The sequence below is a fragment of the Podarcis erhardii genome (genome assembly GCF_964252035.2).
Source record: "Podarcis erhardii genome assembly, chromosome: 4".
NCBI lineage: Eukaryota > Metazoa > Chordata > Lepidosauria > Squamata > Lacertidae > Podarcis > Podarcis erhardii.
The window spans coordinates 31,030,766-31,058,445 of NC_138508.1; the positions used below are offsets into that span (position 1 = coordinate 31,030,766).

At 43.4% G+C, this 27,680-nt stretch overlaps 1 protein-coding gene across 1 annotated transcript; it reads right to left on the reverse strand.

Annotated features, from left to right (window-relative positions):
* Positions 1–17,139: 17,139 nt before the first annotated feature.
* Positions 17,140–24,371, reverse strand: TEX55 (testis expressed 55). Its single transcript, XM_081860833.1, has 3 exons — positions 23,779–24,371; positions 19,474–19,536; positions 17,140–18,689 (listed from the first exon to the last, which is right to left on the reverse strand). The coding sequence occupies exons 1-3, from the start codon at positions 24,241–24,243 to the stop codon at positions 18,627–18,629; spliced, it is 591 nt and encodes a 196-aa protein (XP_081716959.1). The 5' UTR covers positions 24,244–24,371; the 3' UTR covers positions 17,140–18,626.
* Positions 24,372–27,680: the final 3,309 nt, after the last annotated feature.

Sequence of the window (27,680 nt, forward strand, 5' to 3'; positions counted from 1 at the left end):
CTGTTCTTGACCACCTAAAGTCCAGAAAACAACTCCTTTTAGGAAAGCTGCATACTGCAACATTTTATTTCAAGTCTGAAAGCATGTGATTATGAGCAAGGTTTCCTTACCCACTCAGCCCTATGTTGTTCCCAGTATTCTGGGTGTAGGAAAAGCTTCCTGTTTAATAGTCAATCTGCCTCACTCTTTCTAGCAATTCAAGGCATTGAGAGGTCTACAGATTTCTATCCTGAAAAGACAGCAGATCCAGTGAGAAGCAGTAGCTTTCATGATGCTCTCCTCCATGCTTTGAAAAGCTTCACCTGCTGATTCCTTGATACCTAAGCTGTTAAAGGAACAGGCCAGAGTAACCAGCAACCCTATGAGACCTATAGTAGTTTTGTTAGTAAAGGCCGTGCTGTATGGCAGTGTGTTCCGATCCTACCTCCGGCAAGCAGCATTAAATGGGTGCACATGTTACGGTATGCTTGAGTGGGGCATCATTTTTTATCACCCATGCTTCTTAGCATCTCAATGAAGCCACTGGGAGCAGCCATGGTGAGTTTTTGGGGTGGGATGTCATTAGTACACCAATGGCACTCAACTCTATGGTCACATCCTTGCCATACATTTAAATCATTCTTGTACCACTTTGACTGTTGTGGCTCGTCCCAAAGAATCCTGGGAACTGTAGTTCATTAAGGGCGCTGGGATTTGTAGCCCGCTGGAGGATCTCATAACAGCTCTCAGCAACCTTAACAAACTATACTCCCCAAGATTATTTGGGGAAAGCCATGGCCATCAAAGTGGCATAAGGGTGTTTTAAATGTCTGGGGCATCATTTTTTATCTCTCTGCTATATCTGGATCAGGTGAGGCTGTGCTGGCCCTGGACTGCGGCTTAGACCAATCAAGGTCCTTACCTGTCTTGGTAAAGGGGGAGGGGTCACAGGTATGGGGGCAGGGCAGTTCACATCTTATAAAGGAGAAGCACTGCAGAATGTAGACTTCCTAAAATGAGTTGTTTTCTGGACTTTAGTCATTCTGGAAGAGTGTGTTGTTTAGTCTTTTACTCATGTCTGACTCTTTGTGACCCCATGGACCAGAGCACGCCAGGCACTCCTGTCCTCCACTGCCTCCCACAGTTTGGTCAGACTCATGTTTGTGGCTTTGAGAACACTGTCCCACCATCTCGTCCTCTGTCGTCCCCTTCTTCTTGTGCCCTCCATCTTTCCCAACATCAGGGTCTTTTCCAGGGAGTCTTCTCTTCTCATGAGGTGGCCAAAGTATTGGAGTCTCAGCTTCAGGATCTGTCCTTCCAGTGAGCACTCAGGGCTGATTTCCTTAAGAATGGAAGAGTACCCGTTGCTAATTTTTTGGGCAGCGGGTTGGGGGATGTGGAGGAGGTCCTCGTATATCACTATCTTTAACACGACAGGCAGAACATCAACAGGTCTAGCCTTTCCTAACATGGCTATGCATTAATGAGGGGAAATAAGGAGGGAAGCTGAATCTGGCGCTTTGAAAGCCAGTGCAGAAAATGTCCTCAACACATTTCTTTCCCGCCACCTCCTCCACATGTACTGCAGCAAATCTCTGCAAAAGGTCACACTGCCTACACTTTGGATATGTCTAACAAGCATGCAGCAAATTCAGCGATGACTCCACATCGACTATGTGTTATTGGTGGGGGGAACATATATATATATATATTTAAAAAACCCTGTCCAGCTGTTTAATTAAAAGAAATAGAAATGATTTCTTTTTTTATTTTAATGGAGTAGTATTGCTGGAGTTCTAGGAAGCGTGAGGAGAAAACAGGGCAAATCTGATTTCAGGAGGAGCTATGTTGGCGCCTGAGACAGAATCTTGCCCCCCAAATGTCAAATAACCAATATGGTGACTCTCCATAAAAAGCAGCAAGAGAATGGGGAAACTTAATTCCTTCCCTCCAAATGCCTTTATTTTGGAGATGAGTCATATGATTGTTTCAATGGCCTGAATTTCTTCACAGCTGCCTGGTCTCTGGTGCTTGGGTGGTCACTGAAACCTGGGTAGCATTTGGTATTGGCAGCAAGTTTGGTGGGGAGCCCTTCTGAAGACTCAGACCATTGGCAATTGCTCAGAGGCACCAACTGTCTGGTGCTGCACCTGAGAAATTGGCATATGATGTTTTCTTACAGCATGGGGAGTGGCATGTTCTACTAACTGTCGCTCCCCTGCTGACAGGAGAAGAGAGAGACTGAGCCATCCCTGGATAGCACTGGACCTACCTACCGCTGATTTGCTACAGCTGGCTGTGGCACCACACTTCTGGGTGGGAGGGTGGGATGGAGAGATTAAGGGAGGAAATTGTTGGTTTAATGTGAATGGTTTTTGTTTATTTTCTAGTTAGTTGTTGGAAGTATCACTGTAGTATTTGAGTATTGTTAATTATGTTTGCTGCTATTTATATTGTGTTGGCTTGGTTTTTCCATAAATGCTATGTTATATGAAATATTTGTGTATTATATAATTCTCCCTTTCCCCTGCCATGGTATTATGTATTGTATATTTTTCTTTAAGTTACTTGTGCAGCTTCTTGGTGACAAGTGACTAATAAGTTAAATAAATAAAATAAAATAAAATAACATCTGCTGATCAATTTTATTTTATTAGCTTCTTACATTTATATTCCACCTTTCATCCAAGTTGCTCAAGATGGTGTAACTAGTTCTCTGCCTTCCTCTTTTCATTCTTGCAAAAACATGTGAGCTAGCTTAGGCTGAGAGTGAGTGACTGATGGCCCAAAGTCATTGGGTGAGCTTTATATGGGGATTTGAACCCTGGTCGCCCAGGTCCTAGTCCGACTGTCAAACCACTATATCACACTGACTCCTACCACACTGGCTGTTAAAAGCCATGGTACAGAGGCTGATAATATCATTTCTGTGCAAGAAAACTTTGTGTAGATTATGTGAACATCTGCACACTCAAGACATAGGGCCTTATCTAACATAGTTGTCCTGCTGGCACAAGGACTTCCACCTGTGCCTTGGGTCTCCTCTCCCTTTTCCCACACCCATACTCCCCCATTTTCTCCAGAGCGTTGGAGGAACTCTAAGGAACAGATTTGGGGAGGATGGTGCAGTCCTGTTGTACAGGCAGAAATCATTACACTATGTTGGATGCAATTCTTAATCTACAAGCAGATATGGTTTCCTTATATGAAAGGGATAGCCAGGTAGGTAAATGGGGCAAGGGAAGGTTGCCAACTTTTTCTGGCAGGAACCCTCTTTGCCATCTGTGCAAAGTTTTACCTGCTAAATTTCTGTTTGATATGAAGCATGGGTATTAAAGGCTCACAACCTCTGCTGGGGGGAAAGTTGGCAATGCTACTCTGATTCTCCATGCAATGTATATTGTAGAGAAATTGTGATGAAGGAGGAAATATAAATAGCAGCTACTATGTGACATGTGGCAGCCATGTAAGATGATTTTAGACCAGAGGCTAAACTAAGGTTGCTACGAGATCAGAGTCCTTTTCTACTAGAATTAAAACAGAGTCTTGACACTTAATATAGTGCTAAATTAACCAGCAATGCACTTTACCCATGGCTAAGATCCTCCTATAATGTTTGCTTAAAATATTGACTTTAAGAAATAAAAGTTAAAGCAAACAGAGCACAGACAAGATTAAGATCCTCTTATAATGTTCACTCGTACTAAATGCTATTCAGAGAAAGTTACCAGAAATGTTAATTTTAAGAATCCTCTTTGTGGGTCAAACCTTTTTATTGCTTTTTGATCAGCATAGATGGGGGAACCAGTGATAACTGCCTGTTGAATTGCCCATGTTTCAGCTCATCAATTCCCCTTTCAGGTTTATTGGTTTGTTTAATGCAGGCTTCCTCCAGATGTTTTTGGCCCACAACTCCCCTGATCCCTAGCTAGCAGGACCAGTGGTCAGGGATAATGGGAATTGTAGTCTCAAAACATCTGGAGGGCCGAGGTTGAGGAAACCTGGTTTAATGCAAAATTGAGCTGTACAGCTACCAGCATCTATGTGAAGCACAGAGTATAAGACCTTGTTGAGTCTGGCCAAAGTCCATCTAGCCCAGCATCCTGTTCCCACAGTGGTCAATTTGATGCCCATAGGAAGTCCAAAAGCAGGACCTGAGTGCAATAGCACTTTTCTCACCTGCAATTCCCAACTCATATCCAGAGGCATGCTGCCTCAACAGTGGAGGTGGAATATAGCCATTATGGCTAGTAGCCATTGATAGCTCTCCATGGATTCATCCCTTGGAATTCAATCACCACAGTTCAACAAACAATATCTCAAGTAGTATATCTGATTGAATGCAAACTTTCCCCTGCAAAACAGGTGAAATCACCAACTTTTAAGGATCCATCTGATGCACAAATATGGCTTCTGAAACCCAGGCGAAGGGAGTGGTGGAGAGTCCAAGTCTGTGACTAACTTGGCCCTGCAGTGCTGATACTACCAGTTATTGGTCACTTCGTTGATTCTGAGGCAGTGAATCATGATGACTATGTGGTTTGATTGCCAATACAAAAAGGAATCCTAGCTAATTCTCAGGATTCGCTGCTGGTCTAATAATATTCAAGTGGTTTTAGATGGGTTTCAGAATTTATCCCCTCCATGAGCAGAGCGGAGCAGGGTGTGGAAGATGGAATGGAATTTGCTCTTCAGCTGCCAGTGTTGCTTGGCAAGAGAGCATGTTCCGCCAAACTGGCTTGACAAGCAGGCAGTGTGATGAATGGAGAAGCCCAGGTTTACAAAGCAAGTGGTGGTTTTTAAAAATTACTTTTGCTTAAGAGAGGGAAGCAGCCTTGCTATCCCATTTTATGGGTCTCGAATACAGTCTGTCGGCTGCTAGCTATGAAAACATATGCCAAATAAATCAGCCATATTCATCGCAAGCCATCTTATATGGCATCGGATTTCTTGTCCTCCCAGCCCCATATTGTCTACTGGCAACAGATTGCAAGCAGAGGTTTTCACATCTGCTGCTCACCTAATACATTTTAAACTGGAAATATCAAGGACAGAAACAGGGACATTGTGAATGACATCTATCCTTCCCACTATTCACCCACTTAGATATACCACTGAGCTATGGCCCCTTTTGAACTACTCATTCCCTAAGGCTGCAGTCCAAACTAATAATAATAATAATAATAATAATAATAATAATAATAATAATTTATTTATTTATTTATACCCCGCCCACTTGGCTGGGTTTCCCCAGCCACTCTAGGTGGCTCCCAACCGAATGTTAAAAACACAATACAGCATTAAACATTAAAAACTTCCCTAAACAGGACTGTAAAGAGTACTTACCTGGCTCATAGTAAGCCCAACTGAATTCAATAGGATTTACTTTTGAGCAAAGATTGTGCTGTACATCTGTGGAATGGCTTCCTTGCTTGAACCTGTTTCTTGGTTGGCTATGTTCCATCTCCAGTCTTGTAGGCAGTATGCCTCTGAATGCCAGTAGCTGGGAATTGTAACTGGGGAGTGCTGCTTCCGGACTCCCATAGGCAACTGGTTGGCCACTGTGAGAACAGGATGCTGGACTAGATGGGCCATGGGCCCCTTGTGTTTTAAAAAAGACATCCTTCCCCCACCTTCAACAATCATCTCCTTCAAATGGCAGTTTTCTGTGTCCCCTTGTTTTGTTTGTTTGTGTTATGAACACCCTCAGGTATGCATATTCCTGAAGCTGAGCACCACCTGTCATTTCAGAGAAGAAACTCTTACCTCACTGACTGGGTTTTGTGTAGATGTACGTAATATGTGAAGGGACGCGGGTGGCACTGTGGGTTAAACCACAGAGCCTAGGACTTGCCGATCAGAAGGTCGGCGGTTCAAATCCCTGCAACGGGGTGAGCTCTTGTTGCTCGGTCCCTGCTCCTGCCGATCTAGCAGTTCGAAAGCACATCAAAGTGCAAGTAGATAAATAGGAACCGCTCCGGCGGGAAGGTAAACGGCATTTCCGTGTGCTGCTCTGGTTTACCAGAAGCTGCCTAGTCATGCTGGCCACATGACCCGGAAGCTGTACGCCGGCTCCCTTGGCCAATAAAGCGAGATGAGCGCCGCAACCCCAGAGTCAGCCACAACTGGACCAAATGGTCAGGGGTCCCTTTACCTTTAAGTAATATGTGACCTCCCTCCATCAGAGACAAATGTCCTGTTTTATGGAGATGAATAGAAAGTGTGGTAAAAGACCCTTGATCTTGATGAAGGCTGTTAACTGTCAGTTGACTCCAACCTACTTCAGATTTTGTTATACATTCATTCAGCAAACAAAATAACAATACAGTACTATTATCAAACAATAAAAATGTATTATATTCTGCTTTGCATTTTGAAATGTTTGTGAGCAATGCCCTTGAATACTACTTCATATTTCATAACCAAATTCTTGCATGATGGCCCCTGATATAAAGCACAAGGTTACCACTTATGTTTTGATATGATTGGATGCCATTTTGAATGGTGAACCGAACCTTTCGTAATTGCAATGATTTTTTGTTTCTTATAATTCCCAAGCAATGCAGGGTATGATGCTGCCGGTAAAAAGATAAACTGAAAAGTATCCTGGGTGACACATATGTTATCTCTTCCCTACAGGTAAATCTAGTTCAGCAGCAGAAAATGAAAGTCACAAAGTGGCTATCAAGGAAAAGCTTCAGTGCAACATATCATCTCAGGTTACATTACAGTGGTGTAATCACAATAATCCTTCTTCCATACCTAGAGTTTTATTGCCAATAGATATTGTGATAGATTTCACCTCTTCATCTAGGTATAAAATTATTCCAGGTGACAAAGGTGTCCATATATATATATATATATATATATATATATATATATATATATGCTTTCGTAGATTTTCACGGGTACAGGAATGCAGGTTTTGGTGTCCTCGGGTGTCTTCCCGTGTAAAAGTTGGGGTGTCTAGGCGACGTTTCGACGAGGTCTCACTCGTCATCTTCAGGCTGGTGCTTTCGGCTTCTTGTTACTGGAACAGAGCAGGATCTCAGTGTTTGAGTTCCTATAAATACTGTAGAGGGGGTGTGGTGTATAGCCTCCAATGTTCTGGGCAGAGAGGAAGTTCCCAGGCTAGTGTGCCTTTTCTTCTTTTGTTCCTTAATTACTTGAGAGATATCTTGAGTGATTTCTTGAGTGATATCCTGAGTACCACTTAGGTGGGTCATTAGGTGTGGATTAGTTGTTAAAGTCTTTGTGTCTTGACCTCTTGAACTTTGTGAAGAGTTTTCCTGAGAAGATGGCTGTACTGTATTTAGTTGTGCTCTGGCTTGGCTTCGTGTATAGGGGCGAGCTGTGGTTTTGTGGCTTGTGTCAGCCAGATCTGTGTAGGGATTGCAGGGGGGTGCAGCATCCGGAGGTGCCACCATGGATTGGCTACTGGATGGCCAATCCATGGTGGCACCTCCGGATGCTGCACCCCCCTGCAATCCCTACACAGATCTGGCTGACACAAGCCACAAAACCACAGCTCGCCCCTATACACGAAGCCAAGCCAGAGCACAACTAAATACAGTACAGCCATCTTCTCAGGAAAACTCTTCACAAAGTTCAAGAGGTCAAGACACAAAGACTTTAACAACTAATCCACACCTAATGACCCACCTAAGTGGTACTCAGGATATCACTCAAGAAATCACTCAAGAAATCTCTCAAGTAATTAAGGAACAAAAGAAGAAAAGGCACACTAGCCTGGGAACTTCCTCTCTGCCCAGAACATTGGAGGCTATACACCACACCCCCTCTACAGTATTTATAGGAACTCAAACACTGAGATCCTGCTCTGTTCCAGTAACAAGAAGCCGAAAGCACCAGCCTGAAGATGACGAGTGAGACCTCGTCGAAACGTCGCCTAGACACCCCAACTTTTACACGGGAAGACACCCGAGGACACCAAAACCTGCATATATATATATATATATATATATGGCTGACATAGGTTCTCTGGGCTGCCGTTTTTAAAAATATGATACAATATTAAAAATAGAATAGTCTTGTTCATAAAAATCTACATGTGAGCAGGAAGAGTGCACTGAGCTTTGTACTCATCACTCCCAAATTCGTAGAGGATGACTGTCAGTTGACTCCTATTCCTGGAGGATCACTGCACAATTTCTCACCCTGATCCTGCATGGGTTGGAAACGGGGTGGAGCTTTGTGTGCTCGTCCCCATTGTACCTACTTGTATGTAGGTTTTAGCCATGATTCCTGCAAGGAGCTACTATCAAATAGTTGGAATAATGTAGGATCAAGGTGAGTACAGTAGATGATGTCTCAGGAGAAGAAGTTGTATGAACAGTCTCAAAGCACTAGAGTGGCTAGATGTATCTCCAACAGGTCTGTGCACACTGCAACTGCATTATAGGGGGGGGGCAGCCTGGGTGATAGCCGTGGCTTCCTTCCAGACCTGTGACCTTGTAACTGTGAGGTTAGAATCTGTAAGAGGAAACCTGCTGGATCATTTCTTTGTAAGAAAAACGGCCTTAGCTGCCCACTTAAGTGCTGCCATTTACATGTCCAAAGAGGTTGCCATAGAGACAAATGGGTAGGACTACCCCCATCTCACCTGGCTGGATGCCACCTCATCCTAGAATGGAGAACAATATGCCAAGAGGGACTGTGTGTGTGTGTGTGTGTGTGTAAGAGAGAGAGAGAGAGAGAGAGAGAGAGAGAGAGTTTTCGCTGGTGCTGAAAGCTTGAGACACAGAGGTTTGGCTTGCTCTGTGCTGAAACCAATTAAAGTATAATCAATAAATCACCTTTGACTTCCCTCCTCACCTTTTGTGGATCCTTATGCCAAAAATTTTCTCCTGCATCTCCTCTATTACTCCAATTTTGTCAAATCTTTAAAATAATCCATAATTCAACTTTTAACTACAAGTATCACATCAATCCTACTAATGATTTTAATTGTTTACAATATTTTCCATATACATTATACACATTCTCCATTCCTTATTAAAATTTGATTCTTCCTGGTTCCTAATTCTTCCGGTCAGTTTTGCCATTTCAGCGTAGTCCATCAGTTTTATCTGCCATTCTTCCTTGGTAGGAACTGTATTTTCTTTCCATCTCTGAGACAGGTCTGCTGCAGTATTCATGCTGTGAGCCCTTCCACCCTACTCTCATGTTGTATATATGTGTAAATAAAACCATATATCCTAAAGACACCACAGTCTGTCTATATATATATATATATACACACACACACATTTTATTGGTTTTTTAACATATCATTTCCAACAATCATTTAACATAACTTCTTATCTTATACAATGCAATATTTTAGACTTCCACCTCTGCTGATTTTCTGTTCTTTATCACTTATTCTGCATTTCTTAATTTCTCTATTACTCTTCATTATCATTAACTAATAGTTCTCTTCATAGTCTTTTTTGTAATATTTCAAATAGTCCTCCTTACAGAACTTATTGAAGTCCTATTAGCGTAATCTGTTCATTACAATTGCCTTTCAAATAGTTCATATATTTACAACACCATAGTCTTTATTGACCTTCATTCCAAGGAAACCAGACCCAGGGGATGTGCTGGAATCCCTGGAGTCTCTCAGTCCTCTGAGAATGGTGTGTGCATGCAACAATAATATGTACAGATGGACAATTATTCCCTGCAATAAGGAAACGGGTGGCAGCAAAATGAAGTTACCCAGAGAGTAGAGGGTGACTTCAGCTCTGCACACCCAGTTCTAAAGGAAAATATTGTTTTACCAAAGGACGAACACCCAAATAGGACGACCATGTTGGCATCACAAGACCTTATGAGGACCATAAAAATACAGGTCCCCTGTGCTTAAGCTGCAGCTCCTGGCATCTCTAGGCAGGGCCAAAAGAGGCCCTTGCCTGAAACCTTGGGGAGGCCAGTCAGTGTTGTTGGCAAGACTAAATTAGATGGGCCCATGGTCTCACTTGGATATATGAAGCAGTTCCTATGTCCCTGTGCTCCTCCTACCCTGACAGAGATTGTGAAAGGCTTGTCTGAGATTTCTAAAACCGGCTGTGAAAGATGACCGTTTTATTCATAGAGCTGGTGGCGGCTCTTGATGCTGCCCAACCTCAAAACTTAGCTTTAGATAATCATAACACTAATCATGCCTGGAGGCAATTTCTGAAGCTTGGCTAGTATGTCCCTCACAGGTCTATTTCTGCATTCCCTCCCCTCCCTTTTCCACGCCTGTTCTTTTCTGTCAGGTGCTATGAAAACACACAAGTAGTCAAGCAGTTAGACATATGGAGAGAAAGAGAGTGACATATTTTGCCCAGGGCTCATTGGTTTCATGGGGCAGGCCTCGCCCTATGAGCCAATGACTTGAGCAGAACACACCTGAGGCTTGCGTGCTGCACGAACTTAGTCATGACACTCTCTCTCCCCTCATACTGTGTGAGGATTAGGCCATAGACCTGCTGAAGCATTCTGTGCACCAACTCACTGCCTGAGCACAAAGCTAGAAGTGAGGAGTGAAGTCCCTTTAGAAAATTCGTCCATAATTTGGTTGGGTGAATTCTGAATTTCCTTTTTTTAAGTAATCTTCACACCCATATGGTAAACAGACTCTGGTCTTTCAAATTTCAGCTTGGCACCCAGTACGGTGAAACCAGTTGCACTGCCCTATATCTGTCTCTGCAGCAAACTAGGAAAACAGTAGACATCCATAAGTTTCAGGCCCTATAAGCAAGGACCTTCAGGGCCACTGAAGTCATCAAATCAAATGCTTTGTCTATTCATCTTTTAAATCCGTCCAAGATGCTGGCCCTCTCTATAGTGTAAACATCTACAGAGATGGGCCTTCATGTGTGCAACTGTATGTGTAGAGACCAATTGCCTCTGGGGAGCCTGAAAGAGCACACTCCCCAGTTGAGATGCCTTTGGAGGCATGCTGCCTACATCAGAGACAACAGTCCTGTTTTATGGAGATGAATGAAAAGGTGTGGTAAAAGGCCCTTCATCTTGACAAGGGCTTTTGACTGTCAATCAGTTGACTCCAACCTCATAGGCTGCATTTCTTTCCCACTCCCCCTGCCCCCACTTTTCTGTCAGGTGCTATGAAAACACAGAAAAGTAGGCAGGCAATTATGCAAGCTGAAATGGGGCAATCCAATCTATGTACAGGGAGGGCTTGTTTTTCTTGGGCTTTCAACATGTATCCCTCTGCTTGTACTCTGAAATGGGCTAATCCAAAAAAGACAGCATGATTTCATTCTGCTGTATTTGTAGATCACCTCTTACTATGAATGACAGTGGTTTTGAAAGGGTTTTAGGATTACAGACAATTAAGCACAAGCAGAGAGGGAGAAAGTGGTTTTTCTGGCATGCGCAGCACATTGGTTTCATAGGGCAGGCCTCGCCCTATGAACCAGTGATCTGAGCACAGCATGCTTGATGCTGGTGTGCTGTGCCAACTTAGTCATGACACTCTCAAAAATAACTTTCAATGAGTGTCAAAAAGTAATGTATCCATCCACAAAGGTGATTGCTTGCCAGACATGTAGATCTATGCCTGCCCAGCCCACTCACATGGCTATCTGAGTAACATACACAATTTGCAGCTAAAAAAACTATGTGTGGAACTTCAGCTTCAAAGAAAACCATCCAGAGTGATTGGCAGGTTGGTTACAGAAGAACTTGACATAAGTTACACCACAGTAGGAAACTTACCTTTCAGGATCCCCTGAACAGCAAGCAGATCAGCACACTCTTCTACCCTTGTTTCACGTTTCCATTTATCTAGCTAAACCTACCGATAGAGACCATGATAATGATACAGATAATACATGATGTGATGCAGGGCATAGGTCAAGCACAAAACAGATTTGACTGGTTGTGTGGAAGATGTGGCACAGATGAAGCAGAAGATAGTAAGGTAGATGAGGGTAAGAGAAAAGGAGAAAAGCAACAGAGGAGACTAGAAATTTATCCTGCAGTCAATTTGAATACTATACTTCCCCACAACGGGTGAGTGAACTTGGCAGTGTTCTTCCCCTGCATTGCTTCTCTCAGTCTGAGAGACAACTAAGGATGGGTTGCTAGTTGGTATTCCTACAATAGGAGAAACAGGAGATAGCATCGCCCATTTTCAGTGACTTTGAAATGATAGTCATTATAATTAATCTTTTTTTTTTCAATGCCTGCATAATACGCCGACGCATTTTAAGCAGCTGCTGCTGCTGCTGCTGCTGCTGCTGCTGCAGGGCCATGTTTTACTGGCGCTAGCTAGATGTGGACCCTGCCAAATAACAGCCTTCTCTCAAGAGAAATTGTGCAGAAGACTGTTAAGAAAAGGAATGAAGAATCATGTGCCATCTTAAGGATTTATTGTGGCATTTGTGGCTTAGGAGTGCTCCTGGATCTGGGCATCCTCCTGGTTGGCCAGATTAAGACTGGTGGCTATAGGCACATGTTTTCTGCATTGGCTGATCCTGTGGTGCAGCACTTCAACTTGACTACTCTTGTCTGCTGTACATGGGGCTACCCTTGAAGGCAGTTCAGAAACTTTTGCCTAAAGTGTAGCAAGCAGATGGGTTTCTGGATGTGGGGGACCACTGGGATTCATGTATTTCCAGGCCAGGTGGTTGTTATGATACCTGCTTCTTTAAAATAGCCATGATCAGTCTTGCCAAGACCTAGCCATGCCAAAGCTGGACCAGGATGCCACAGAGCACGGAAGGATACGTAAGTAGCATGGAGCTCTCCTACACGGAAGCTGGCAAACCTCAAGAGGACAAGGAGTGGGCTTTAATATTGATGATGATGATGATGATGATGATGATGATGATGATGATAGTGTTTATTACGTGCCTTCATCAGTAGATACCAGGGCAAGATATCACACTACTTTAGGCAGCTGTTGTTTTGCCTCAAAGAATCCTGGGAACTATTGTTTGTTAAGAGTGCTGAGAGTGGTTAAGAGGTCCTTATTCATCTCAGAACTACAATTGCCAAAGTTCTCTGGCAAGGGAGATTGTTAAACCACTCTGGGAATTGTAGATCTGTGAGAGAAATTGGAATCCCCTAAATATGGCATAGGAGCCAAGGGACATGACACGACACACCCAGATGAACATAGGAGCCAAGGGACATGACACGACACACCCAGATGAACATAGGAGTCAATAGGCAAAGCATGACAGCCTTACATGAACACTGGTGTCAGTGGGCATGGTAAGACACACCCAGAGGTGTGCGTTGTATGGCTGAGTTGGGATTTGAACCCTGTTCTCCTAAGGCCCAGTCAAGCAGTCTTAACTACAGCACCACCCACTTTGATGCTCAAGAAGAAATCATAAACCCAAACTTGCATGACCTAGTTTTTACGTGTGTGTGTAGGCCAGGTCCGGAATCAGAAAAGGCGTGAATATGCCAAAGGTACAAAATTATCGGGCTGAAGTATCAGACTTCAGTTTCAAACCATACAATGTACAAAAGGCAATTTGCTTTAAGGCTTGTCTTGCAAGGCAGTTATTGACAGGACAAATTGTAACTTGTTCCTGCTCAGAAGTAAGGCCCTACTGTATTCAGTGGGACTTACTCCCAAGTAAATGGTGTTATGGATTGCAGCTTGGTTAGCTGGAGTGGGGCTATTAAAAACATATTTAGAGAGGCAGATGATTAGGGGAGCTATGACATATCTACTTAGGAGTAAACCCAAGGGAACACTGCAGCAGGGTGGCTTCTAAGTAAAGTGGGAAGGGAAGCAAAGAGAAGGGAGGGAGGCGAAAGGAACGAGAGAGAGAGAGAGAGAGAGAGAGAAGAAGAAGAAGAAGAAGAAGAAGAAGAAGAAGAAGAAGAAATTACTTTGAACCTGATCCAATTCATGTTTACTCAGAAGTCAATCCTATCCAGTTTACTTCAAAGCAAAACCTGCATATTATTTGCAGTTTGTTTCACCTTGACTTTTTGCATTCTTCACGTGGCAAATAATATATACAAAATATTTAAAAAATAAACTTTCAAGAACAACATACTGGCAACTCCCCCCCCCCCAAAAAAAGCTGGGCATGATCCTGTTAAAATTAACTAAAGCTAATTAAAATAGAGTGTTTTGTGATGACTTCACATTGGGCACACACCTCAAGACAATTTTTAAAATCGAAGCTGATCAGGTGATTTTCATAAATGGTGAGAACTGGCCAAGCACATCAGTCAGTGATTATAAATCCCACCCCTATTTTTGTACTTGTCCAGAGGGGTGGAATATGGAACCTATGGACCCAGGGACATTCAGTGATGATTACCTGAAATGGACATTGGCAGCGGGGTATCATGTAACATGAGTTCTAGATGAATGAGCTCTGTATATTGCCAGAGTGTTTTGGAGCTAAATTCCAAGTGCTAGTTTCCTTTTTAATTATAAATGTCTTAAACATACCTGCATCAAACCACATATAAAACAAGGAATGATATCCAATGTTGTTCCCTATACCTCTCTAACCGAGGGCAGGGGAGGAAGGTCAAGTCCCATTTCACAAGTGGATAGACACAACTAGGCATCAAACTAAAAAACCCTTCATGGATTACTATAAATACCCAACCCCCATCTTTTCCTTACCATTGGCTGCGGCTGATGGGTGTTGTAGTCCAACAACGTCTAGAGGGCACCATGTTGCATGACTCCTGATCTATACAGTGATACCTCGGGTTAAGTACTTAATTCGTTCCGGAGGTCCATTCTTAACCTGAAACTGTTCTTAACCTGAGGTACCACTTTAGCTAATGGGGCCTCCCACTGCTGCTGCACTGCCGCTGTGCAATTTCTGTTCTCACCCTGAAGCAAAGTTCTTAACCCGAGGTACTATTTCTGGGTTAGCGGAGTCTGTAACCTGAAGCGTATATAACCTGAAGCGTATGTAACCCGAGTTACCACTGTACTGTAATTATAAATCTATCATATGTACAGGGCTTTTCTTTCAGTCAGAACTCACCTGAACTCAGTTCCAACACCTCTCAGGCAGCTGCCATTGCCATTCTAAGAGAATAAGGGAGGTGTTCATGGTGAGTTCTGGCATCTCTTTTCCTAGAAAAATAACATGGTGTGTATAATATCTATACCTTGAATAAGTAACTTTATAATAGTTTGGGATTCCTTCTGCTGGTGCCTAGAGCTTTTTCAGTCTCAGAAGGATGGCCAGAGGAGAAATGGCAATTCAAAGCTGTTGAAACTGACAGGAACTCTCTGCCCACCAAAAAGAAGAGAAAATGCTACTATGAAATCCAGTTCCTTGAATTTGAGGATTTGCAGGTTTTACTTATGTAATGTTGATATGTGGAACTGGTTTACAAACACAGAAGTAAATTTCTTTAAGGATAAAAACAAGGTAAGCCGGGTGAGATAGGAATGCTAAGACAAAAGTGTATACCTAAGAAAGCCAGGGAGTGGGAGGGGGGAAGTCGAGGCTCAGGATGAGCAAAGATGTAAGTGATGTTTTGATTTCGTTGACATGTGACAAAGTATAAAATGAAAAGCCTAATAAAAATATTATTTTTTAAAAAGCGGGGACATCAACACTATGTTTTTGCAGCTGTACGGTTCCTAAGCCTTGGAGGATGCCTGTATTTTAGACTGAAAGGAAGCAACCACATTTCCAGGAAGGTGTTTCCCTATGGCATGCCAGCTTTTCAGCATGTGTGACCTTGTTAACTGCCACATTAGTTTATGTACCTTATAGTCACACTACCAATTAGTAAGAGGACTCTGCAACCTCTTGCTGCTACCTAGTGGTCACAAATAAAAATGCTAACATTACACCTTTGTTTCTTAAGTGTTGAATATGCACGGGATCTACAACTCGTTCAGGATCCCAGCTATCTCATTCCATTGCTTTCTTTACAACCCTCCATTCCTATTCCTTCCCAAGTCAGTCAGCATTCTGTTGTCACTAAGAATGCTTAGTCCTTGTTGAGCTGTGCTTGTTTTTGGGGGAGGGATGGGGTTAACCGCCAATGTTTTCTCCTCGGCCCCCTGAAAATTTTATTTTTTGAAACTTCGCAAATCTCAGGCCTCCTCAAGTCTGGCGTTACCTCATTCTTGGACAAAGGTGGTGCCATTTTGGCTACTTAAGCAAACTTAATTCTTGGGGAAATGAGGTTGCTATTAGTGTTTGCAGTGATGCTAAGCATTGTCTGGTCCATACACAAGAGATTCTGCCTGAAACTTCAAGGGCTTTTGATGAGTGAGATGGCAGGCAGGAGCAGTGCCTCCTCACTCAGCCATGAAGCAAATATTCTGATCTTGGGACACTCACTGCCTCTCAGCCTAATCTACCTTGGATTCTTGTAAGAAAATAATGGGGAGAGGGGAGAACCCAACTTGAGCTCCTTGGAGGAAAGGCAGGATATTAATGTAATTATAATGATAATAGTACTTAAATGGTCCATTTGCCATCTTATTCTGCTGTCTGTTGCAGCAAGCAGGACATTTACTGCATCTCTCTGTACTGGGGGTGAAGGGCAGTGAGTGTTTGAGCTCCGCCCATGGATACAACCATGCTGTATATTGTCTTAATGTCCCAGAACTACTTTGGTTGCCAGGATGCAATCCGGGAAACACATATGGACCTTGGGTAGCTTCCAATCCATCAGGAGACAATATATAGTGGCTGCCCACACCTGACTTTCTCTCAGACACACTTGTCGTAATAAACAGGAATCCGTAATAAACAGGGGGTGCCATGCACAGACAGGGACAGACAGTAGGACCATGGTTACAGTGGCCAGAAGAAGCCATAGCAGCCTTGTCTCTCACTGCACTGGGGGATTAAAAAGGTATATGGATGTTCTGTGGGTTGCAACCTGTTAGGTATAAAAGAGCCTTCAAGATTTGGACCTGGGAATCTTACAAGCATCAGACATTGAACCGAATGCATAAAACACAGAAGGTAACTGAGCAAAATAAATTTATTAAATGGAATCAGAGCCTTTGCCTTGCACATGATCAGTAGTTGCACATAGATGAAAATTGCTTAGAAATCTTTATTATTTTTTTTAGCAAAGACCACCCATCAATTCTTGACCTAAAAGCTAACAACAAATAAATCTGAATATGTTGTTTGGTTCCTGTACATTGTGAGAACATAGGGAAATAATCTCCCCCCCCCATCAGCAAATAACTAAACAGGTCTCTCTGAAGCATGAATCCCATCAGCAGAAGCAGGAAATGGAATACCTTGGATTAAACTGAATTCCTATGGATTCAGAATATGCAAACATTAAGCTAGGCAGAAGTGGGGATCCTGTGGCCATTCAGATGCAGCTCCCATCCATCCTTGATCATGCTGGCTGGGGCTGATGGGAGATGGAGGCCAACAATGGTTGGAGGGCAATAGGCTCTTGCTAATTACAGAACTGAGAGAGAATTATGTAATTCGTAAGAGACTACTTCAGGAAAACAGTTATCTTGGCTACTATAGCAACACACCACCAATTCTGAGTCCAATTACTGCAAAGAACCAACAGACACTGCCCTCTCTTTAATCTCCAGAATGGGGGACATATTACAAATTAGGCAACTATAAGAATCCATCAGTTTTAAATTCAGTTTTTTTCAACAACTGACATCAGAAACAGCATTGTAAGCTTGGTTAGTTGCATAGGTGCCCAAGGTAATTGGGGGGGGGAGGGGCACCAGCATTAAATTGAATTAGATAAATGGGCTCTCATTTAGAGCACCATACAACCAGAAGTTGAAAATATTTTTTTTTTCTAACAAGCAGAATTCTAGATACGTTCTAACACCTATACATTAATTCATATTTAATTAAGGCTGGTTTAAAATTATTAATACTTCACCCAAGTTATCACAATTCACAATTCAGTTAAGTGTAGTCTCATCACCATCATTACTTGATAGTCCCCCCCCCCAAATTTTTTTAAAATTACTTTTATCTAACTAAGTTAAATGTGAGGAAACCACGTTGCTTGACAGTTGGGAGACTTGCATACTGACCCTGAGACTATTTACTCACAAATATTCCAGTTGATTTACACATGCGGCTGGATCACGTGATACAATTTTCCCCAGAGTGTACTACTTTGGTCTGCAAGTGATGGATCATGTACCTGAAAGCTCCTGTACGGTGGTGAAAAATTGTATTTGTACATATGGAACTGGTCTCACAGGGCAAAGTCTACCAAAGCAGAATTTTTCTTCAAACCATAGCTATGTGCAGAAAGGGTTTCCTCCCACCATGGAAACACATTCAAAATGTACCCCCCCCCCCTTTGCAATCTGAGATGGACCAATCCAGCAAAGACAGCATGATCTAATTCTGCAGGATATGTAGATCAGCTCTTACTTTGACAGTCAGTGTGTTTTAGGATTACTGCCTTATTACTGGATGGCGAGTACCTTGGTGGCTTCCTAAGAGGCATGTGACATTCTGCGCTCCAGTGCAACTATGTACTTCCTATCGTCCTAGATCACCCAGCACAGTACCCACACTGGAAGAAATCAGCTACCACCGACAGCATTCAAATCTATAGAATTTGCATAGACAGAGCATGTGGGAGGGCAGCACTGGAACTTGTTCCACCTAGGGCAGCGTCCAAGAACAGCTCATTGACCTTTGGGTCTTCATCTTTTACACCGGCTCGTCGTCATTTTTATGTCTCTCAGATGCCTGCTTCCTTATCATATTCTGAACCTAAGGAAGCAGCGAAAAGCAAAAACGAATCCAGAGAGCATCAGTCAGTGTATTAGCGACTTGCTGCATGTTAATTATTTTTAAATTAAAAATATACATCTTTAATCCCAATCCTCAACTGACAGCCAAATCAGATGTGAATGAAAACAAATGCCCATGTTTGTTATGCGCATAATAACTGCTGGGGGGAGCCTTGGCCATTTAAATCTCTGGGAAATTTAACACGCTCTTTCTCTCTGTCGCAGTCCAGACAAGATTCACCTCTCCAAACCTAAGCACAACGCGAGGGGAGCTGGTGGCGGAGGTGGTTTTGCATAGTATATTTAGATACTGCCATCTTCCGTGGAAGTTTCACCAAGCTTGCAGGATCACCTGTGTGTTGTCTCCACTGAATGGTGGCAGCTCTGCAGGGACTGAGGCAGGGATTTCTCCCAGCCCTACCAGGAGATGCTGGGGATTGAACCCGAGACCATCTGCATGCAAAGTAGATGCTCTGCTACTGAGCTGCCCATCTTACTAAAAGAGGAAGTCATCTCTTCTTTAAACTGAGGGGCATCTGGTAAGTCTTCTATAGCATCTTCCATCCCCCAGTGCCTTTTCCTTCCAGAACATAATTCTGTACTTATAAGCACTAGGGTGTTATGGCTCTCGTTTTCTGTAACTGCCCGCTCTCTTTTCCCCGCCTAAAGCAAGAAAAATATATTTCTCAGCTCCAATGCCCCCTTTCTGCTTCTTCAGAGAAGCATAACAGTCAAGCAGTGTGTGCCTTGCAGGGATGACATACCTGTCTCAACATGAATTCTAATGGCTTCTCAGGCTTCTCATACACCAGATTTTCAGTGATCTCCTGAGTGAGAAAGACAGAAGTCATTATACTCCTTTCCCGAAGGCAAACAATGAAAAGATACAAAATTATATTGCCAGAGGCAAGAATGGCTTGTCTTCTTTTCAGGATGGGAAAGGTATGGGATATACATAATATGTATTATTTACAAATACAGACATGATGTGTCATTTTATCTTTCCTGAAAAATGTCTACCGTACAGCAAAATCCCGGGTGCTCTAACACATATGCTTGATAACCTGAAATGTTCACACACTCCCACATTAACAGATTGGAGAACTAAGCTCAAACCAACAAAATGAAACTCAGCTGGGACAAATGTAAGGTTCTGCACTTAGGCAAGAAGAACCAGCTGCACCAATATAAGATGGGGGACACATGGCTTGCCAGTAGTACATGTAAAAAAAGATCTAGGGGTCTTAGTGGACCACAAGCTTAACATGAGTCAGCAGCTGCAAAATAATAATAATAAAAAGCTAATACTATTCTAGCCTGTACCAACAGAAGTATAGTGCCCAAATCAAGGGAACTAATAGTCCCACTCTATTCTCCCCTGGTCAGACTACACCTGGAGTACAGTGTCCAGTTCTGGGCGCCACAGTTCTGGGCTCCTCTTCTGGTAAAGAGGAGACTGAGAGGAGATATAATAGGCATCTTCAGCTATCTAAAGGGCTGCCACATGGAAGATGGAGTAAACTTGTTTTCTCCTGCTCCAGAGGGTAGGACTCGAACCAATGGATTCAAGTTGTAAGAAAGGAGATTCCAACTAAACATCAGAAGAACTTTCTGACAGTAAGAGCTGTTTGACAGTGGAACAAAACTCCCTTAGGAAGTTGTGGACTCTCCTTCCTTGGAGGTTTTTAAGCAAAGGTTGAATGGCCATCTGTCATGGATGCTTTAGCTGAGATTCCTGCATTGCATGGAGTTGGACTAGATGACCCTGGAGGTCCCTTCCAACTCTACAGTTCTATGAAAACTGCAAGTTGCAAGTTCCAAAGTGCATCTATTACAGGCCCAATATAAGATTTGTTTATTGAGCAATTTATTTATTTAGAAAGATAGATAAAATAACACAGTATTTAGAAATCTACACGATTCATTTCAGATTATTTCAAATTTCAACTGCTTTCCTCAATTGCACAATTGTTTAAGTAGATGAATATTTAGAAAAGCAATATATCAAGCAATAATGATAAGCACATTGCACTTGGAAGTTGAAATATATTAATATATAACTAACTGCCTGTGATTATCTATTAAGTTATTTTTATCCTGCGTCTTCAACTCCAAGGGTCCCCAGAATGACTTACAACTTTAGAAAAACAACTATCAATCAAACAAACAGACCAGATATAACCATCATAGCAATAGCATAAAAACAACAACAACCCAAAGTCACAAGGGCCAAAAAAACCCAAACCCAGTGCTATGGGTTGTATCCAATATCAGTCATACTCATAGTAGACCTACTGAAATTAATGGGCATGACTAACTTAAGTGCCTTCATTTCAGTGGGTCTACTCCAAATAGAGCTTGTCTGGATACAGTACACAGTCACTGAGCTGGTTTGGATCATCTTTTCTGACATGGTTTATGAATCTGGGAAAATATGTCCTAGACCAGTTCAGTGATTATTAATGGCACTGCCCTGTGGTTTCTTCCTCCTTTCCTTTCCCTGCTCTTGTCACTGTTTTCCAAAGTGCTAGGCTCGTACATTCCTCTTCTGTTGGTGCTTCACTGGTGGCTTATATTAAACCAGAGTCCCCTGTTATGTCTAAACTTGGGTTTATACTGAGTGAACTAACCAAGATCACAGGCCCATAAGCAAAAATAAATCCGGTGTATGAAAACTCTGAGCCTTTCAAAATGATTCATCAAGGAGCCCATATGCTACATTCAATGCAACAGGAATGGGTGGAAAGATGCCATTCTTGGCAGGCGCAATGATATCTGGACACTTTTGACTGATTTGTGTCCAATGGTGCAGATACCACAGCTGAAGTGCAACTGGGCATCTTTCTCATTTTTATTTTTTGTATTTAAAATTGATTTTCAAGGATAGTGTTTTAAAAAGGGGGTTATGGACAATGCTTTGGACAATAAATTACCAACTTACCAAATACGGTTGTTGGATTTTCTAAACCATTTGATGACATTAAAAATTGATAATGCTGTTTTGTTTTGAAAGGGCAAGTTGGAGAACAGGAATATGAATTTCTGCAAAGAAAACTGTGCTGGGAACAACTACATTTCAAAAATATATTTCAGTTTTCACAAATGTGCATGCTTTGCTTTTGAGAACAGAGTATCTTTAACTTGCATTACTCCTCTTTTTCCATTTGGTTCTTTTCATTGCAGGCCAACACTTCAGGCGTTTTGTTCTGAAAAGGCTTGTTTAGGTTTTGGTTTGCTGCCATCTAGGATTATTGCAATGCCTGGCATAGTTGTATTTGGGGCTTTTTTTGCTGTTTGGATTATTTTTCTCTGTGTTTTATCATTTGTATTATTGTATGTTGTAATGTGGGTCTTCTATGTCTTGTATCATTGTATGTTACGTTTGGGTTGCTCTCAGGAAAGTCAACCAAGAATTTAAAAATAAAGAAACGTTGAATTAGATTTTGTACAATTGATACCATTGTATTACTTTGTGATGCAACTAATCCAATTATTGTACTTGGCATACTGTTTTGAACTGATGTACAGAATGGTTTCTAGGTCAATCTCTTCATTTTTCTTTTCTTTTTAAATTAAAAAAAAACATCCACAACTGCATTTAAAAGCAACAGCACTAGGACTACTAAACCACCAAAATAGGAAGGAAAAGAGACAGAGAGAGATGCCCCTATACAGAGAAGTGTAAGGGGAAATGTGCACTCATGCAACAAGGTAGACCTTATATTCTTTTCTGAGCGGCAGCAACCCCCTGTCTCACCACTGGAATGTGTTCCATTCCTATAAATTTTAAAAGTATCTTCCTATGTGAATTCCCAGGGACCAATTGTAAGATTCACTGTGTGTGTGTGTGTGTTGCAGTACAGCAGGCTGAGAACACATGGCCCTCCAGATGCTGCTCATCTCCAAGTCCCATCAGCCCTGGCTAGCATGGCCAAAGGTCCAGGATGATAAGAGCTGTAACCAAGCAACATCCTGAGGGCCATAGTTTCCCCACCCCTGCAGCAGAATGTGGTACAGCAACTAGGAATGTAACACCACCAATATTCCGGGTCCCACGGGAAGGAAACCACAAATGGCGAGGTCAAGAACAGCCAAGAGGTTGCTGGGCTACTACTCCCATCATCCCTGACCATTAGCCATGCTGGCTGGAGCTGATCGTGGCTGAAGTCCAACAACAGCTGAAGGGCTAGATCTGTGTTTCCCTAACACTGGTCTCCAGCTGCTTTCAGACTACAATTCCCATCATCCCTGACCACTGGTCTTGTTATGTAGGGATGATGGGAGTTGTAGTCCAAAAACAGCTGGATACCCAAGTTTGGGAAACATTGAGCTAGATGCTCCATCACTGTATTCCTAAAGGCAGAGACTAGATCTCAGATGTCCTAAAGACAAGGAATAGATCTCAGAGATCTTGAAAGGGACACTATGTGAAGGGGACACTATGTGAAGCTTGTAATCTCTTGAGAAAGCCCAGTTAGGCATCTATGGGACAAAAGCCTTCCACAATCATTCTTGTGGCTGGAATATAATGCAGAGTACTCTCAAAATAGGATATGGGCTAGTAAGGTAAAGGTAAAGGGACCCCTGACCATTAGGTCCAGTCGTGACCGACTCTGGGGTTGGGGCGCTCTTCTCGCTTTATTGGCCGAGGGAGCCGGCGTATAGCTTCCGGGTCATGTGGCCACCATGACTAAGCTGCTTCTGGCGAACCAGAGCAGCACACAGAAACGCCGTTTACCTTCCTGCCGGAGCGGTACCTATTTATCTACTTGCACTTTGATGTGCTTTCGAACTGCTAGGTTGGCAGGAGCAGGGACAGGACAACGGGAACTCACCCCGTCGTGGAGATTCGAACTGCTGACCTTCCGACCAGCAAGTCCTAGGCTCTGTGGTTTAACCCACAGTGCCACCCGCGTCCCAGGGCTAGTAATGTCCCCCAAATGCTAAGAGATTCCCTCAAACCACTGTGTATAAAGGCACTGGCTGGGTTGGTTCAGAACAGCCACTGTGCACGCTTTTGCCTAAGTGAAGGCAGCTTTGACAGAAAAGGCAAAAAGGGAATGGTTCACCTGAAATATCTGCAGAATATTATGCTTCTCCATGTACCTAAGTGAAACTTCAAAGGGATCTTGATACACAACAGGCATCTCCTCGGAGAAGTCCACAGAAGGAACAATTGTTGGGTGAGGCTGCTCTTCTATTATTGGAGGTTCTACTTGTTGAGGCACCATTTCCTGAGACGGTACTTGTTGGGGCGCCAATTCTTCAGAGATCACGATGCCTTCTGCCGATCTGACCAAACCATGTGGAAACACAATTCCTCTCTTATGTTGCTGAGTGAGTATAGAGCCAAGACCTTCCAAAGAGGAAACAGGATGAAATGCTGGGCGGGTTGATTCTGGTGTCTCCTCCGTGGCAATTTCTGGTGCCTTGCTCATGTCAGATTCTGCTGCTATCTCCGCGATAGGCTCAGGTGCTTCCTCTACGATAGGTTTTGGTGCTTCCTCCATGATAGGTTCTTGTGTCTCATCCATGGACAATACCACTTCAAGAATTTGGGGTTTTCTCTTTTGTGGTTCAGCAATAGATTCTGGTGGTTCAGGGTGCTCCTGCCCCTCAGTAATCAGAACTCTTTCTGGCTACAATACATAACAAGCAAGAAGTTACCATGCAGAAAAGAGGCACATGCATAGTTCTTGCACTCTGTAGGCCTTAGACGTAATCCTACCCTTGGGTGGGCAAACAAACAAACAAACAAACAAAAAAACCATGTGGAGAGTTGTGGGACTGAGAAGGTTAATCCTTTCCCTTGCCAATAAGCACAGCTGCCAAACTGTGACACACAACATTTGGCCAATGTGTGAAGGGGCTCCACACATGAACTGCTGTACACACATAAAGTCCCTTCACATGAAAGCCAAATATATGGACATCTGAAGGAGAAAGGCCAGTATTGATGATGCCAGCAGTGCCCTTCAAGACTCTATATTGGACAAACAGGCCAAACCCTACACCAAAGGATAAAAGGACATAAATCTGACATCAGGAATCATAAGACAGAGAAGCCAGTAGGAGAACACTTCAGTCTCCCAAGACATTCAATACAGGATCTCAAAGCGGCTGTCCTACTACAAAAGAATTTCAGAAATAGACTTGAAAGAGAAGTTGCTGAATTACAACTTATCACTAAACTGAAAACTACGGAGAGACCTGGTCTTAATAGAGATATTGGATTCCTGTCTCATTACATATGCTAATCATCTGCATGCTATCCCTTGCTTTTTCCTGTAGGACTAATTGCAGTCATTAACAGTCATCAACTACCAGCATGAGTTTGACCAACGGCAGTGGAAGACAGGAGTGCCTGGCGTGCTCTGGTCCATTGGGTCACGAAGAGTCGGACATGACTAAATGACTAAACAACAACAACAACAGTCGACAACAGGTTTTCCACACCCATTGAGTCAATTACCCATCTCCTACTACCCTCCTGAGAAAAACCCCACCCCACCCTCCCACGATATATAAGGGTCTGGTGACTTCTGTTTCAGTGTATCTGAAGAAGTGTGCATGCACATGAAAGCTTATACCAAGAACAAACTTAGTTGGTCTCTAAGGTGCTACTGGATTTTCTTCTTCTTTTTTATATATATTTCAACTGCGTCAGACCAACACAGCTACCTACCTGAATCTGTATCTCTTAAGATTTTGTGTTGCTATACTCAATGCAACATATTCAAGGGTTATTTTCAACACACCCAGATAGGTACCTGTTGCTTTAAACATTGGAAGACAAAGGTGGTCTCTGCTAGCAGAAAGGGTGTGTATGTGGCATTTTAGTGTCAGGGGTTCACAATACGGGAAGCTTGATACTGGGGAACTACAGAGTTGGAGCAAGCTGATAGGAGCAGGTGAGGTGTGAAAGGTTGGAACAGGCTGAGAGACAAAACTGTAGGTTTGTGTGTTCATTTTTGGAATAGCACAAACCTGTCTCCCAGTTTATTAGTTCTTAGTTTATTATCACTAAGAACCTGTCACAGAGCACAATAAAAAAGGCAGAGACAGTAAAGCTAAAGGATGAAAGACAGAAGATCCTTGTTGGCTGTCAAGCATAGAGTACGGCAATCAACTTTCATGAGTTTGGAAATAGGCATGCTGGATCCAAATACCCAAGGTAAGAAATACTGGAGACCCTTTATCAGTCATTCAATGGCCCTGGAAAAATATGTTTATGGAGCAATCCTATGCATGTCTATTCAGAAGTAATTCCCTCTGTTTCCATTGGGCCAATGTGCATAAGATTGCAGCCCAAATGCACAGGAGCTAACCCTGCACAGACCGGGGGGGGGGGGGACATTTCAAAGTCCTAAATGACAGCATCAAATGACAACACTTCCTCTTCTATTATCACTTAAATATCTGACATGTGGCCCTTTTAAGAGAAAATGCTATGATGCAGGAAACCAGCTCTTACACTCAGAGGTGTGGCTTGGCTGGAGGAGTTACTTACTACTCTGCGCAGTCTCCCAGACTTCAATGGAAATAACTCATAACGCTTATAGTGTGTTCACACATGAACAACAAAGACAAAACAAGGGAGAGAAGTACATAAATGCATCTTAACTCAAGTGCACATACATGTAAATATACAGATACCTGCTCAAAACATTAACATTGCACTGAATTATATCCATCCTCATCCCGGCTGCTCCAGTTAATACCTTATTCAGTGCTGAAGCTCGCTGGATCACTGCGGGTGAGCAGTTCTCTCTTAGCCTAACCTACTTCACACATTTTCTCAACAAACCTCTTGTCTTCTCCACAGCTGGGGGGAAGGGTGACATGCATGCTTCCCAAGCTCCAGCAAAGGCAGGGTAAAATGAATTAAAGAAACAAACACTGGGCAACCGAAGCTACTGTGAGATTAAGCATTCTATTAACAGCGTGCTTTAAATCATGCACAGCGGTTGTCTTTTCAGTCTAACATTTCCTGCCTTTTTAACGCTGCAGTCCTATGTGCATTTGCCCCAGGAGCTAGCTCTCTGGGCTTACTTCTGAGTAAATGCAACTTGCTCTGTAAGATTTAGTGGCTGAAGAGAGCCACACTGTTAACAGAAAGTTAGCCAACACATGAGGTCCAAAACAGTAAAGGGCTGTTAAGAGCATCAATCTAGCATACAACCGCCAGTGGGCAAAAAAGAGGCCATGGGGGAGGAAGGGGACTCTGCGCCCTCTCCAAAAGTTGTTGGGACTACAATTCCTATCAGCCCCTGTCAGAATGACCAGCGCTCAGGGATGTAGTCCCTCAACATCTGGAGGACCAGCCTTGGAGACGGAAGGAGGGGGTGGAAAGTGACCCCTTCCCCAACATTTCACCTGTGAAATACTGATAGGTTATTGGGGTGAGGAGGCTACTGCAGACCCTTGAGCTACCACGGAGCAGGTGTGGATGGGGGCCACCCAAGAGGCGAGTGTGTCTGAATATTGGACAGCGGAGAAAGGCAGCTTTGCCAATGTTACGCTCCTTGTAAGCAAAACAGCCCAGGGAATTTTGTAAACGGAGCACGTCAATCCATCCACCGGTCACATTTGGGGAGGGGGCCTCTCCAGGCTGCTCCCGTTTCCCTTCCTCCCGCGCTTCCGGCTGCCGCCCTCACCTGCCCCTCCGGCGAGCCCTGCTCCTGCTCCGGCCCTCGCTCTGCCATCTTGGAGCCAAGGCGCGTGGCATCCTTTGCTGCCCGACGTGCTCCGCGCGCTCCTTACGCGTTCTGTCCCCTACGGGCAGCGGAGGGAGCGCCGTAGCTACCATGGCAACCGCCCCAAGCGCTGCTCACGCCCCTCCCCTCCCCTCGGCCTTTCGGTTGCGCGCTCGTGCCGGCCAATGGGAGAGCGCGCGAGCGCGGAAGGGAGGCGCGGGCATTCCGAGCGGGCCAGCTGATTGGCGACCGGGCAGTTGGTACCCAGGGTGGCC